We start from the raw sequence: 15,797 nt of genomic DNA, 5'->3' as shown, positions 1-15,797 counted from the left end.
TGACTGACCACATTCTTCCATGGTAGAAAGAGAAGAACTGTGCCTTCTGCAACACAACCGTCTTCATGCAAGATAATGCACCATCTCATGCTACAAGGAACACGTCTGCATCATTGGCTGCTATCCGTGTAAAAGGAGAGGAACTCATGGTGTGGTCCCCATTCTTCCCTGACTTCAATCCTATTGCGAACCTTTGGAGCATCCTCAAGCAAAAAAAAATGAGGGTGGGAGGCAGTTCACATCCAAACAGCAGCTCTGGGAGGCTATTCTGACATCCTGCAAAGACATTCAAGTAGAAACTTTCCAAAAACTTACAAGTTCCATGGATGCAAGAATTGTAAAACTGCTATCAAAAACAGGTCCTATGTTAATATGTAACTTGACCTGTTAAGATGTTTTTGATTGAAACAGCTTTTGATTTCAATGAAATTGATCTACCAATGCTGCAAATTCTACAAATGACCATTTTCAATTCTCTACATCCTATAAAATCTTTTGAAACTCTATGTGCGTAATAATTTGGAATAGTGCATTTTAAGTGTTTTATTTCTGAAAAACATACTGATTTCATTGGGAGTTTTGTTCACTAACGTTTGAATTATACTCTATTGGTCGATGACTCGAAAATTATGCCGACTGTCATTTGAATCGACTGTTTAGGAAAAACAGAGAAAAATATCATTTGCATAATAATTTGGAACGCGGTGTATAGTTATGCGCTCATATGAACACAGAAAACAAGCCTTTTCAGTGTTTTTGGAAAAACTTGACACATTTTTAAACTAAAAACAAGCAGTGTAAATAAATCAAATATTTGTTTTTCTTTATCTCTTATTTTGTGAACAATATAATTTAGTTTCTGTAGTGTGTATGGCTGTAGATGCCTAAGAGTTCCTAAAAGATAAAAGTTCCAATATTTCTATTTCTATTATTTTCAACTTCCTTTAAACCACGTGTGTGTGTGTGTGTGTGTGTGTGTGTGTGTGTGAGAGAGAGAGAGAGAGAGAGAGAGAGAGAGAGAGAGAGAGCGAGAGAGATACATACTTCTTCATCAGGAACATTTGGGCAAGAGCGCCGCTTCTTTCCAGCAAAGCGAAGCAGAGAGGTGAGAGCACGAAGGCCAAAATCATAGTGGTCCTGTTTGGACAGCTGCTGCACTGCCAGAGAGTACAGAGTGAACACTTTCTTAGCAAGGACCTACAAGGACAACATCAGAGGGAAATTAAAATTAGCATAAAGACACACAGAAAAAAGGAGGAAAAGGGAAGAAGGGTACACAGGATTAAAATTACAGTGTGACAGAAATGAGACAATCCACAAAATGCAGATCGTGTATTTAACCACACCAGCAGCTTCTTCTGTGGGACAACACATTAATGGGTATGTAATCTTCACGCTGCAAGAAAACAAGGTTAATAAAATAAAATGTCCATTTAAAACGTTCCAAAGCTGTAGCTGTGGAAACCCTTTTTGTGTCTGTGTGTACTGTACTGGATGTGCGTATTCACAGCTCATGCACAATTACCACTTTCATTTACTTAAGCTTCACTAATGCTTCATTTGCATACTTATTATTACTTGTATTATATGAAAATATTTTTGATAACAGGAACCAAGACCTGCCCAAGTTGGTATCCTTTATGTATGTATGACTCTCCAGCTTGCACAAACACAGAACAACAACATGCACTTCTAAATTTAGCAGCACTGAGAAGCTGTGCTGTTTCATTACAAGTGTGTTTTTGTTGCCCTTGTTTCTTGGTCGATATCCTTAATTGTCTAGACCTTTGGTTAGTTGCAGCTCCCAACAGGATTCAGTGCTGAAAAAGAAAAATTTAACCTAGAAAGCGCGAAGAGTGTGTGTGCGTGTGTGTGTACGAGGCAACATTACAATATGTTTAAACACATCCCTGACTATGGAGTGCAAGAGCCTGCGTATTAACCCTCAAACACAGACACCTGGAGTCAATGCCCCTCCACTCTCTCCAATGCTCACACAAGGTCAGAGAGCGCTCATCTTTTACCAGAGGGAGATCACATGTGTTCAGCAAAGTCACAGCAAAGAAGGCTTCACTTTAGGTAGATGCAAATAAAAAAACACTAATACACTAACAGGTACCACTAAAATGTGAGGCATCATTTTGGAGCTACGTGGGTTTTTAACCCCCCCCCCCCCCCACCTCCTCCACATGCCGTATCTTTGAATAACTGAGTGGCTGTGTAGAATGTGATGAACTTGATAAGGTAAGGCAACACTAGTAATAAAGATCTTTATCTGTGTAAAAATATCTCTTCTGCTGATTGGTTCAGCTCTTCGTTTAAGCTGTGATAGTTTAACACGATACAGAAATTATTGTTTGCATTCAGAACTGTGTAAAGGGTAAAACCACCGCACAGATAGCATTTCTTAGGCTGACACCTGAGGTATGCAGATAAAACCTGCAGAGAAGTTAGACTAAGAGGCTTAAGTGAGGTTTGTCAACAAAAAAAGCAAGAAAAAAAAATCCAATCTGGTGTATCATCAGGACTCTTACAGCATTTTAGTTTTGTGTATACAATAAGAAATTAAAGAATAAGGCAAAAATGAAACATGATAATTACACTTGTTTATATGTTACTGTAGATCAGACCTGGCACTGTACAGCCTGTGGTCCACATCCAGTCTCTTAGATGTCCCTGACAGACATGTGAGGTCAATGTAAAATTAGTATTCAAACATAAAGAAGTATATATCATGCAGTTTATTCCTTTTCACCTGCTTTAGTTTACAGATTGCTCTGTTACTCATCGTTATATATGGGATATTTGAAGAGTTTAAGATAATGGAGGAGCTGGCACCCAAGCACTCAATGAAAGCACTATAGCTGCTTTCATTGCTAATATCATAGCAGATGAAGTAATTACACTCTAACCAACATAACAGTAGCATTTTGTATAAAGTTAATTGTCTTTTTTAATGTTTTTTTTTTTTTTAGGAACAGTGAAGACTAACAGGAAAGTGAGAGAGGGGAAGACCTGATGCCACGGGTCGGACTCAAAGCTGCTCTCAGCTGTGCGGCATGTGATCGCCTGCTCATCCCACGGAGCTAAACCAGCGCCCGAGTTAACAGTTTTTTAGATTTTTAAAAACATCCACATGTGTTTTATGGAGTTTTGATTAAATTGTGATAAAACGTTGGCGTTTTTACTGTGCATTTAACATTTCCAAACGTAACATATCCTCTTATCAGTAGCACTTTATAAAGACATGAAATTAATAATGAGCAGAACTGAGTTCAGCTTATTAGTGTAGGTCTCCACAACAGTTCCAGTTTCTCATGTGGCCCCCTGGGAAAATTAAATCAGAGTAAATTTAAGGCATACTAGTAACAATAATTCAAAATAGTGCCATTTTTCACTGGAACTGCTTTCTGGTACAGAAAAAACATAGTCCCTATGGCATCTTAGCAGCATGATGGTACAATCGTTGCAAGAAGGTCTTGGGTTCAAATCCACTTCACAGCTCTGGCCTTTCTGTGTGGAGTTTGTATGGGTTCTTTCTAGCTACTGTGGCTCTCTCTCACAGTCTGAAAACATACATAATTAATTAACTGGTTATTTCAAATTGGCCATAAGTGTGAATGTTTCTCTGTGTTAAGGTATACTGCCAACCTGTGTTGTATGTAGGTGTACTGCCTTTTCATCCTATGATAGCTATGATAGGTTCCAGCCCCCCTGCAATCCTGAAGTAGATACATAGATAGATGAAAACTACCTGCAATACTGTCTTTGACCTACTTTGTTCTTGCACCTCATAAATCTCAGTTTATCCCAACAGTTACATACTGTAATGTAATCTCTTCATGCTCCACGATAAACTCCAACTCTTTTAAGCAGTAACCAAGACTACGACATTACCATTCAAACACTTGCTTGCAGCATCATTCCTGCAGAATATATTACAGTTTTGTTGCACTAAAACCAAAGCAACATATTTGTGTTAGACCAGTAGAGCAACAAATCGAATGCTTTTAGCAAAGAGCGCACTTCAATCTTAAATGCTAATATTGCTTGCCGTTATTTTGCTTGTAGCATTAATGCCTTCTGTTACCTTCCCAGAACAGTGCTGGGATACAGTTTCCATACAGTGTTAGTACCTTGCAGTCGTTGAAGCCCTCACCAAAGAGCAGGATCTCAGCAATTAGAGTAGAGTCAGGCACCACCATTGATATAGGTCTGAACATGGACTTCAGGTTGTCAGGAAGCTCAGTACGACCAGCATAACCTCAGGAAAAGAAAAGAAAGCGAGAAAATAGATTAGATTTGGATAAAACAGATCTTCATGTACAGGTCCCCTCTTCTGTCAACTCTTGCTCTATAGGTTAATGTTCTTCTCTTGGCTCTTGACGGAGGCGGTCAAACTTTCTCCCTCTCCCTTATCTTTCCTGTTTGGCTTCTCATGTCTTTTGTATAGTCTCGCTTATTCTCTAACACTAAGAGAGTCTCCCAGATTTGTTCTCTAAAAACCTAAAGAAGAATTATGGATTTGATCAACTGGTCCCTTAATGAAACTGACAACTCCTGGGCCTGGGAGAGCCTGATTGTCCTGAGGAGAGGTTTGCTGCTGGATACTCGGTGGTCGGTTGCGTCGCGTGTCTGGGGACACTCTCGATGGAGGACAGTGAACGACTTCTACCAATTCGGAACCACGATAACAGAGTTCTGGCTGATTGGAGCTGGCTCGGACCTGGCTTATCGAAGAACAAGAAGCGGCTACAGCTGTTCAAAATCCCACAAGGCTGGCCGACATGATAGACGATGGGCAGGGCTGTGAGTGCTCAGACTGTGTTTTTTGAACACAGTATGGATAAGATCTTGGAGAAGCTCATGGCTCTGCTATATGGATAACATCTTGGAGCGGAACAACGGGAATTGAGAGACCTGGTGACCAGTGACGGACATTAGACCAACTGTAAAATTGGACGCAGTTTGTTCGCACTAACCAAAACAGCTACCATCTTTATCTCATGCGGCCCCCCTGGCATCAGCTGGATGCTCAAGGCAAAAGCTGACGGGAATAACAATTCTCCTTTAGATAACAAGACTGTGTTGTGACTTTCTCCCTCCTCATTCAAGGCCACCCGCGTCGACCGAAGACTGTTGACTTTTGCCTAACCGGGTGAAGGGACACTTTCTCTCGGCTGAACACGGAACACACACTCACACATATGCATGTACACTGACACAGACCTACACTCACCCCCCAAACACCTTCGAAGCTTATGTCTTCTACGTTGTGAGATGTGCTGATTCATGTGCTGAGGTGTTTTTTTTCTGTTCTTAAACTGATCTCCCTGTTGGAGCTCAGTCTGGGGGGAGTTATTTTTTCTCTTCGTCTTTCCTCATGTTGTGCATTTTCCATTGTTACACCTCTCTGACCTGTCTTCCCCATGTGATGTTGTAATGTATGTATGGTCGGAAGGGTAAGATGGCGCTGGTGAAGGTCGGCAGCCTTAACCCAACAAATTTCCAACGCGTGGGACTAATAAAGGTTATCTTATCTTATCTTATCTTATCTTATCTTATCTTATAAACATATGGTGACAATTGCACAATTTTGTTGACCTACCGGGATTCATGGTGATAAAGATGCCACATGACGAGACCAGACGGATGTGTTGTCCCTCAAAATAGAACTTGGACTGCAGAGCTGTGAGAGCAGACAGGATGGACAGGATCTGCTGGGCCACCACCGACAGCACTTCAATGTTGATACGGTTGAACTCATCAAAGCATCCCCATGCTCCTGTCTATTTGAGGTGGACATAATGAAATACACACAAATTTGAAATCAGATTATATAGATTATGTTTTTTCCTTAGCTGACATGCAAAACCTTTGGCCTGCCTAAGGGTCAGTACCACAAAAAGAAAACGCTATTCAGAATTTACTGAAGCCAAAAAGGTTTCAGCTAGATATTTTTCATACAGTCATGTACTACATACAGCATCACAGCTGGTAATTACTCAAGGCATGAAAAGCATTAATGTACCAATTTTTACAGTTATTGTGGTCACCTGATATCATCATCTCTACTACTTCCTACCTGAGCCAGGCCAGAGTACATGCGTCCCATGGACTTGTAGTCCAGTCCTTCAGAGCAGTTGACTACGATGACATACATGCCTAGAGCTTTTCCTAAGTCCTTTACTGTCTCTGTCTTTCCAGTACCAGCTGGGCCTTTAGGAGAGCCTCCACGGTGGAGATGAAGTGCTGTGGTCAGAGTCATGTAACACCTGAAGTAAAACACTGACATTTACTTTACAGACAAATAAAAATGTGGTAATACAAGTATTAAACACATACTGGAACTATTGTGCAACATAGTAGTAATATTTTTGTAACACACACAAGATAAAAAAAAAAAAAGCTTTCAAAAAAAGTCACTCAGAAGTCAAAATTTCAAGAAATTTGGTCAGTGAGTCAAAATTTGAGCTACATAAAGTTGAAATTGTGAGATAATAATTCAAAATCTCAGGTTACGTCTGCCAGGCCATTTTTTTTCCAGTGGCAAAAACAAGCTTCCATACGAAATAGAATCATGGTGTTTCTTACTTAATATGTACACTATATTGTCAAAATTATTCACTAACCCATCCAAATCATTGAATTCATGTGTTCCAATCACTTTAATGGCCACAGGTGTATAAAATCAAGTAACTAGGCATACAGACGGTTTCTATAAAGATTGGTGAAAGAGTGGAGTGCAGCCAATTCAGTCACTTAGTTGCAGTGAAAGAAACTCTTAATGCTTCAGCACCAACATTTTGGACAAGTTCATGCTCGAAATTTGTGGGAACAGTTTGGGGACGGCCCCTTCCTGGTCAGCCATGACTGCACACCAGTGCATAAAGCAAAGTCCATAAAGACACGGCTGAGTGAGTGTGGTGTGGAAGAACCTGACTGGCCTGCACAGAGTCCTGACCTCAACCTGACAGAAAAACTTTGGAATTAATTAGAGCAAAAGCTGTGAGCCAGGCCTACTCGTCCAACATCAGTGTTTGACCTCACAATGCGCTTCTAGAAGAATTGTCAGAAATTATCAAAAAAGCTGAAACTGTTACAGCTGTGAAGGGTGGCTGACGTCATATTAAACTCTGTGGATTAAGAATGGGATGTGTATATGTGACGGTAAATGAGGGATCACTTTTGGCAGCATAGTATATCTATAAGGTTATCCAATATGCCATTATGACATAAACACATACAGACACATGTTTGAAACAACACCAGTTAAGCTGGTGTAGCTATATATTTTGTACAGACAAAGATTTATTATAGGAAGAGCTAAAAATACGTAACTATTATAGAAGTATATTATGGGCTACTGGGATTCTGATAACTTTTGCTTTGTAGTAATCATCAGTCTTAGTAGTCAAACTACAGCCATCTTTAAGCGAAATTTAATTTTTGTCTTGATAACCTGTAAAATTTTGTGACTGTCTTGTATAATCTGTACTTAAGGACTTGTAAGGACATATGACCGAAATGCACCACATAGCTGTGCTGTGGTTTTGTCTACATTTACATGCAAAAGTAGCACTCAGAGACCATCTTGACAGACAGAATGTCTTCCGTTTTATTTTTCACACAAAGTCTAGTGACTATCCAAGAACTCGTTTATGTGCATCCCTCTGTCAGCCAATGAAAAGAACAGATGGAAAGATGTGTACCTGTAGTGGGAGAACACAACCTCGGCATATCATAGATCTGATCATTGAATGTAGAAAACAGAAAACTTTTACACAGCCACTGTACCTGATGCTCAGCAAGGGTCAGGGAACTGTGCTGCGAGCACTAGTTATCATTTTCAAGGCATCCAAGTTGAATTGCTATCTACCATATTTTTTACAAATATTAGCCAAATAAAAAATGCAAAATGTAATGCTAAACAAAAAACAAATATTTGAAGAAGTGAAAATTTGACTCCAGCACACTTTTTGACAAACACTTTAGTGCCAGTGCGTGCTACAGTAGGTTTTTTTCTAGGACCAAAAAGATGCCCAAGGTGAAAATCATTACACTCTGGATGTCTGTGTGTGCATTAACTGAGTAATATGAGGTCACCTGTCGGTAAGCGGAGTAATGACGAGCCGTCCCGAGTTGCCCAGGTACTCATATCCATAGTTGAACTCTGTGTTGGTCTGTCGGATTATACAATTCATTGCATTCCCCTGGGGTAAAAACAAAACAAAACAAAACTGAAACTAAAAGAGTTTAAATATTTTGTACTAAATTACTAAGCTTACATTAATCTAATGAAAGTGATTAGCTAGTACTTTCATTTGTCTATTCGATATGAGAAGCTGTATATACCAACATAGCACAGCAGGCTAGCTCAGACTAAGTACTGTTTTTTAACTTTTAACAAACAAGATGCTAATTTAATCCCATCTTTACTAAATGTTACTTATACCACCTGCATAAATGTTGCTTTAACCACCACAATCCACTGATAAAAGCAATTTATCAACTCACCTGTTCTATCAGTGTCTTGCGGTCAGCTTACCTGGTCTTTTTCCCAGTAAAGCCGCAGCTGAGAGACCCACTCAAAGGCACTGACATCGTAGCAACCTGCCTTGGCCAGCTTATCAATAACATCCCGAGCATGAACCTCTACTGTCACCAGAGCTACGATCTTCAAACGCAGGACTTTGGGCAAGTTACCACGAATGATCCCTGAATAGCACTGAAGCATGGAGACCTGAGAAAGACAGTTGTGCCAAAAATTTGACAAATTTATTTGATGCGTGGTCATTTTTTATTGTCAACATGACAGCTATGCACTATAACCGCACATGTTTAAATACCCACATGTTTTTGTGGATATAAAATAGTGTGACACCAACAAAAAAGAATATGGTATTTACACACTTTCAGAAGTTTAGTGAAGTGGCAAAAAGTCAGTCAAACCTGTTTCTTCTTCATGGACTTCAGGGGGGCTTTGTCAGCTCTCTCTTTGCAGTTAATGAGAGCTCTTGTGACATCAGCAGTCCACTGGATCTGACTAGCTGTGATTATCATCTAAAACAGGAAGAAATAATCCTTGTTTTAATCTTACTTTAATATTAAAATTGGTTGCAAATGTAATGACTTATTAACTTTATAAACTAAAAGGCCAATGCCATAAATTTGATACAAATAATATATAAGAAGAGTAAAGTAGCTTATTACTTAACCAAATACACAAGATGAGTAAATCTCTTTTAAACTGGAAAGAAATAAGTTTTATTTAAGCCACTGGGATTTCTACATTATCAACAGGATGTGCAGGAGCAGTAACTGCATCAGTGCCAGTGAATGAGAAAATCAGATAAGAGAAGAAGAAAAGGCAGGGCAGGAAAGCCAAAACCAGACATACCTGTCCTGGCCAAGCCCGGACCCATTTGTCTCTTGGTCCTGATATCCTCTTCAAGTCTACAAGGCAGTCCTTCAGGGACTCCTTTAGTGTAAGGCGCATGCTATGCTCCAGCTCGCACAGCCACTCCTGCATGCACACATGCAAATAAACTGGTGCTCACATTCAGTATCATGATCTTCTCCACTGCATTTATCACCACAACACCCCTGTCATATTATAATTTGGATCATTGTTAGTGCTGTACCTCTACAGGTTTGTTCAGTTCCACTTTTTCATATAAAGAAACAAACTCCCCATCAGCAGAGAACATCCCAGCAGCTAGTGTTTTAAGCTTTGTCTAGAAAACACACATTTTGAAGGAAATCCAGTTATTTAGGACAAAGCAGAGTGTTTCCAGTACACAGTAAATGTGTAGCACTGATCACAGAGTATGATTGTCCCTGCCTTTTCAGTGGACAGGCTCTTAATGTTGTCAAAACACTTCTTCAGGTGAGGCTGCATGGCTTGTGGATTCTGTGATTGTCCCAAGATCTCCAGAACGTCATCATTGGACAGGAAATAGAACCTTGGGAAGATCTGCCTTTTGGTCTCCAGGTATGTGTCCAAGGCTTTAAGGATTTCCTCCAGCTCAAAACCCATCTGTGACAGCTTCTCTGGCAAACCTGCAAGGCACAGCGTAGATCATAGACTTAAAACACATTTTTATTTTACAAATTAGATGACTTGGAATTCTTTTTGCTCAATCCAAATCCTTGTTTAGCTAACCTCTTCTATACTGATATTTTAGATGTTACATATTATGTTAAATATTTAAAAGTTAAGGACTTTTTTTAAAAGTTTCAAACTTACATTTGGGCTCTGAACTCATGAAATATTCTTATAGAGTTGTTAAGGGATTTTTAGGGCCTGAAGACACTGTGTGCTACAGTTTTAATAAGAGCACATTCTTTAAAGTAACATGTCATACCAGGCTTGTGTGTTCCCTGCAAGGCATTTTTATCCTTGTGGAGACAACCCATAATGGTTTTCCAACTAGAACTTATGTCTTCAAATTCTTTGCACTCATGAGGCAACTGCTCCCGGATGTCCTTTCCTTGGAAAATGTTCTGGGTGAATAAAAGAGCATTTAAATATATAGTTACAGACACTAAGGAACAGACAAAGCTCAATTCTATCCTGAAAAAGAAAAGAAAATGAAATGCTCAAAGGGAGCAGCAAGAAAACTGAAATGAGAAAACAAAACAAGACAGCGATGGATAAAGACTGAAAAGGAATGACAACATGCAACTAAATTGTTATCAATACAAGAAACTTCCATCCGTTGCATGCGCAAAATAATTCATAGAAATAATACATGTATAAATCAAATAACTAGTATTCAAACACAATAAAATAACCAAATATATATTTTAGAAGTACTCTGCCTGGGTTGCTTGTACCTCCAAATAAATCCAGTGCCGTTGCACATTAAGGATCATGTCAGTGACTTCCAGCACATGGGAGAGCTGACGCTCCCAGCGGTCCACCTCCTGTTCAAAGGCTTTGACAAACCGAGATGCCTTCATTGTGGACAAAATAACTTGGTTGTCCTCCAGTGCCTGGAAAACCTCTTCTGTGCTCCTGGGAGACAAGAGGAGGGTAACCATGACCACTGACGACTGCTTAAAATTGGATTGTAGGACTAATATTACTTCACTCTGTTAGTTTACACGCAGCAACAATGTTTCAGTGAAACTGTTGCACAGCTGTGGTGCCCTGTTCTGCATTAACCGTGCACAGAGTCTGCTGAATTAGTGTCACTGTGTATCTTCCCCTCTGCCTGCTTTCATCATGTTCAGTGTGGATCAGCGGCACTGTAAAATCAGCAGCAATGGCTCAGGCCTGCTGATTAAACTGGATCTGAGGTCTGACTCAGTTTGTATGCAGCGGATGGCTTAAACATTCCCGCTGACACATCTGCTCATTCTAACTTCTTAAACAATCACATTACTCTCAGATCCATTGGATATACGCTCTATAGTATATAGAGACGTAACACAGGCGTGTAGAGTATGAAAACCTAACCTCATGACAGTGCTGAGCTGTACTGAACTGACCGTGATGCAAATACATAAAGGTATGATGAATACTGAGGTTTGATGGAAAACGTCTTTTTCTTTTCTTCTCTAAACCGTGCCTTCAAGGCTCACTTTCTCACCTCAGTCGATAGTGGCCTTCGTCTTTGTAAGGTGCTATGTCCAGGGTCATTTCCTTCCACGTCTTGGTGATACCCTTCAGACCCTTCAATGTCACACATAAAAAGCACTTTTAAGAGAAAAACCACACTGACCTAGCAAAATAATGAGGAAATATTTCCAGTCTTTTCATATTGACCCAACTTGATTGATGAGACAGTCATATGACCCGATTAATAACAGAGCACAATTCACCTTAGCTTTGAGTTTTAGTGTATGAATTCACTGGGGATGGAGAACTTTTACATTTGCATAATGACAAAATTTCTTTTCCAATCGCTCTTTTGTGACCTCTTACAAGAGATTCTTTTCCCTATCACTGGGTCTGAGGTGGCGGGAATAAGAATTAGCACCTCCGAGTGTGAGCTGGTTTCAGCTGGGATACAGTGGAGTGCCCAGGCCAGGTCAGGGACAAGGTGCTGCCCTGAGTGGAGGTATTATGAATAAGTGATTGGAGAGTGGAGAGGGGAAAGTGATAGATTGGTGCTGTTTTTGCTGTAATGCGGATGCTGTAGCAGTCTGTTGTAGTGAAGAGTGTGAAAGAGTGTGTTCGATCTATGTTCCTACCCTCACCCATAGCCACGAGCTCTTGGTAGGGATTAAAGAACGAGGTTGGAAATACAAGCAGCAGAAATGAGCTCCCTCCAGAGGGTGGCTGAGATCTCCCTTGTCAATAAAGTGAGTAGTTCTTCTATTTGGGAAGGACTCAGATTATAGCTGCGACTCTGTTACTGCTACTATAACCGACTGAGGTGGTTTGGGCATCGCATTCGCTAGAGCGATTAAATCTCTAGGCTGACTTCGGAAGGCCTGGAGATATAATCTCCCACCCGAATGAGCCGAAGGAGGAGGCTGACGAGAGGGAGGTCTTGGCTTAGAGTGCTGGCTCCATAACCTAGAAAATGGATGGCTGGATGAATTGTGTGACCCACACATAGATCTCTTTTGGCAGATACTTTTTGGACTTAAGTTTTTCTTCATTTTACTCTGAATTTTCTGGTGTTGTATGTCTATTAAGGGAAAAGATTTTATCAGTAATACAAAAAGTACATTTCCTTCTTAAAACCCCTGGAAGGAAACACTTTCTGAAACCTAATGGAGAATTTAAATTTCAGATTCTGATAGGGTAATACTGACTAAACCACATCAAGCAATTGCTCCCTTCAGGCTCGCTTTCACTCACAGTGCCACAAAAGTTCCCACTGAGCACCTGTCTATATTTATTAAAAAACACCTGTTCTATGGAGAGTTCCTTGGTGGCGGCTCCAGAGATCTCACAGATGTTTCCAGCATACATGTTGAAGCCGAGAGATATGATCTTTTCCAGGGTGAATTCAACACTGGTTGGGTCAAAAGAATACTGCAGCTCCTCAGAGATCTGCTTCCAGTGCCTGAAAGACGCATTTTAAGTTAAGTTATTCTTGTCCCACTTTTCTCAGATGAAGAAATATGCAAGGCTAATTGCAAGAACACACAGGTCTTTATTTCAAAAGCACTCGTGAATTTTTAGTGTGTAAACAGTGTGGTAATAGTGATGCAGTAATGTAACTCATGTCTGTTGTATCTAAAAAACAAAGCTAGGAAAATCTTCTGTTTGTAAGAAGAGAAAGAAACAAAGTGTAAAAGAGGGGGAGTGTCAGCTAACACTTTGTGGCAGTTCTTGATTTGAGACACTAGCAACTTAGCTACAAGCAATAAACTGCTCACAGTCTTAATTCTCTAATCTTTTAATGATGCTCATTTGTAGTTGTAAACCAACCCCATTAGGCACACAGATGCTTCATTCATTTTAACACATCCAACATATACTGAAATGACAACAGAGAGCCTGTTTTCAGTCAGTACCTGTCTCTTATGGCTGGGTTCCTCAGATCAGCAATGAGTGGGATGACCTGCCTAAACTGGTCAATCTTGTTCTTGGAGAAATCTACAATATCCCACTGTTTATCCTGCAATCAGACAGAGATCACATCCTCACAGCTGTGTGATGAAAATGTCAAGTATTGTTAGGTACTGCATTTTGTGATTTGGCAACAAATTTTGTAAATTTAGCAGTCACTAGACTGTCTTCAATGAAGTACTGACCTTCAGATCTCTCTGGAGTTTATGGAGTTTTTTAAACATGTCCTGTGCGGCAGTCTCCAAGCTCTCTGTCTGCAGTGTACCAAACTGGCCAGCCTTCCAGATATTCCAGTTGCCGTTCCATTCCTCTGTGATATCCCAGACCTGCTGCAGTTGGTCCAAGTCCTACAAACCACATAGCACAATTTATTGTCATCAAATGTTACTGTGTTGCACCAATGCTATGTTAACATTCTGAGCCTAGTGCTGGTCCACACCTTCTCCAGAGTCCGTATGCTTTTGGAGGGGGCTTGTTCTATTTTGAAGAATCTCAGCCCATCGAGGATGGTGCTTTCTTCCTGTTTCAGAGTCTCCAGTTGGCTACGATGCTCTGCTATTTGTTTTAAGGCCAAGTCAGTGCTCAGTGCACTGTTAAATGGACCTGGATATGCAAATGTAAAAACGTAGTGAGGTATGCACTCATGAAGGCACATAAACATTAATCATCTGTTTAGCACTGGAAAAAAAACATGAAGAAACAAACATTGTCCAAACACACTAAGACTGACCTAAGCCTTGAAAAAATAAGAGCAAAGATTAAGTCATACTGTTTCTACCAAGTTGTCCTAAGTAGTATGTCTTATGTAATATTTCTGTTTATATTATCTAACTGTGGAAACATTTCTTTTATCACTTTTTTAGAGCGCTTACAAAGGATTTAATATTGGTCTATTAGTCTATTCACCAACCACTGAAAATACAAAGACTTTGAGTGGAAGTAATGAAAATAGGACGTGAAACAAAAGTAAAACCTTCTAAATAGGAATAAAAGATAATATTGGACATAAAAGCAGCAGGAAAAGGCAGAAGAGGTGGAAAAGGTGAGGTGCATTATAAAGATGAAGTATTATGAGTAACAAAGCATAGAGATACAGGGTCAAGAAAAGATTAGAAACTGGGTATTGTTCCAAAAGAGGCTTAATTTAGATCGTTAATGAGAAAAAAAGAAACAGAACAAGTGAAAGGTGCGCAATCACAAAATCATGACAAACTTGAAAACAAAGTATCTGAATATGTGAAAGAGCAAATGAGGGAGATAGAGAGAGGGACTGTGACCTGTGGCACTGAACTCCTCCACAGTGGCCTCAACCTTCTTCTTCAACTCCTCGTACGAGAGGAGGAGGCTGTTCTTAAACTTTTCCTTTTGTTTCTGCAGCATGATGTCACTGTCGATCAACACCTGCTGGAACCACACCCACTCCTCATTCAGCACATCACGCATTTCCTGCACCTGCAGAGAAACCGAACACAGTCAGCAGAACTGAATCATGATTAGAGGGAATGCATTTCTTCATGACATGTTCCAACAGTGTGTATATGTGTGCAGACACTCAGAAACCTTCAAGGTATACAAAATAAATTTGGCCTTGATTAGAAAAGATATGTTTTGATTGGTAAACTATATTTTGATACTATCTGAGGCCAATGAATGATAAACTTCACCCTCTGTGTAACTGCACAATTACTGTCAATATCAAAACAATATGAAAGACATTTTATTTGGCATGTCGCTCATAAGCAACACCAGCAGTACTCTTGGAATAACTGAGAGAGATAACTGGATAGACTTTACAGCGATACAAAGACAATGTGAAAATCCAATGTGATTGTATATAATACATACACAAAAACATGTGCTTTTTCAGTTTGTTTAGGGATGAACAAGGCACCTACATCTTGTTCCACTGGGACTTCATATTTGCCGAGGATAGCAAACTGTTCATGGATGACAGGAATCTGAGCTTCGGTCTTGGCCAAATTGCTCTGGAGAGTCTCCAAGAGCTTTTGGCTCTCACTGAGCTCCGTCAGCGTCTGGGGAGATTTTTTCAGCCTAAGCACACATAGTACATACAAACAAATACAACACAAAGTCAGATTTGCTTTTTATTATATTCATTCATTAACATTCATTTCGGCAATGTTAACTGGATCGTCCCTTCATCTTCATGTTCTGTACCCTAAAACATGCCCTAATATGCACGATATAGTCACACTTGCAGGATTTGTAAAAAGTCAACAGTCAATTAAGTGCCCACTAAGAC

General features: G+C 40.0%; 1 protein-coding gene across 1 annotated transcript in view; it reads right to left on the bottom strand.

The window, feature by feature from the left end:
- dnah2 (dynein, axonemal, heavy chain 2) overlaps positions 1–15,797 on the bottom strand; it is a 62,470-nt gene that overhangs the window by 31,055 nt on the left and 15,618 nt on the right. Inside the window, exons 22-40 of the mRNA XM_026161647.2 lie at positions 15,430–15,586; positions 14,812–14,986; positions 13,974–14,137; positions 13,720–13,881; positions 13,480–13,583; positions 12,869–13,025; positions 11,598–11,680; positions 10,840–11,020; positions 10,368–10,506; positions 9,845–10,062; positions 9,645–9,737; positions 9,401–9,526; positions 8,953–9,063; positions 8,549–8,743; positions 8,107–8,213; positions 6,086–6,275; positions 5,609–5,789; positions 4,137–4,264; positions 1,045–1,197 (exon numbers count right to left, since the gene is read on the bottom strand). Coding sequence (XP_026017432.2) covers positions 1,045–1,197; positions 4,137–4,264; positions 5,609–5,789; positions 6,086–6,275; positions 8,107–8,213; positions 8,549–8,743; positions 8,953–9,063; positions 9,401–9,526; positions 9,645–9,737; positions 9,845–10,062; positions 10,368–10,506; positions 10,840–11,020; positions 11,598–11,680; positions 12,869–13,025; positions 13,480–13,583; positions 13,720–13,881; positions 13,974–14,137; positions 14,812–14,986; positions 15,430–15,586 — 2,824 coding nt within the window. The remainder of the gene's footprint in view (positions 1–1,044; positions 1,198–4,136; positions 4,265–5,608; positions 5,790–6,085; positions 6,276–8,106; positions 8,214–8,548; positions 8,744–8,952; positions 9,064–9,400; positions 9,527–9,644; positions 9,738–9,844; positions 10,063–10,367; positions 10,507–10,839; positions 11,021–11,597; positions 11,681–12,868; positions 13,026–13,479; positions 13,584–13,719; positions 13,882–13,973; positions 14,138–14,811; positions 14,987–15,429; positions 15,587–15,797) is intronic.

This window comes from Astatotilapia calliptera, chromosome 3 (genome assembly GCF_964374335.1).
Source record: "Astatotilapia calliptera chromosome 3, fAstCal68.1, whole genome shotgun sequence".
NCBI classification, from domain to species: domain Eukaryota; kingdom Metazoa; phylum Chordata; class Actinopteri; order Cichliformes; family Cichlidae; genus Astatotilapia; species Astatotilapia calliptera.
This window is presented reverse-complemented; position numbering and strand designations above follow the sequence as displayed.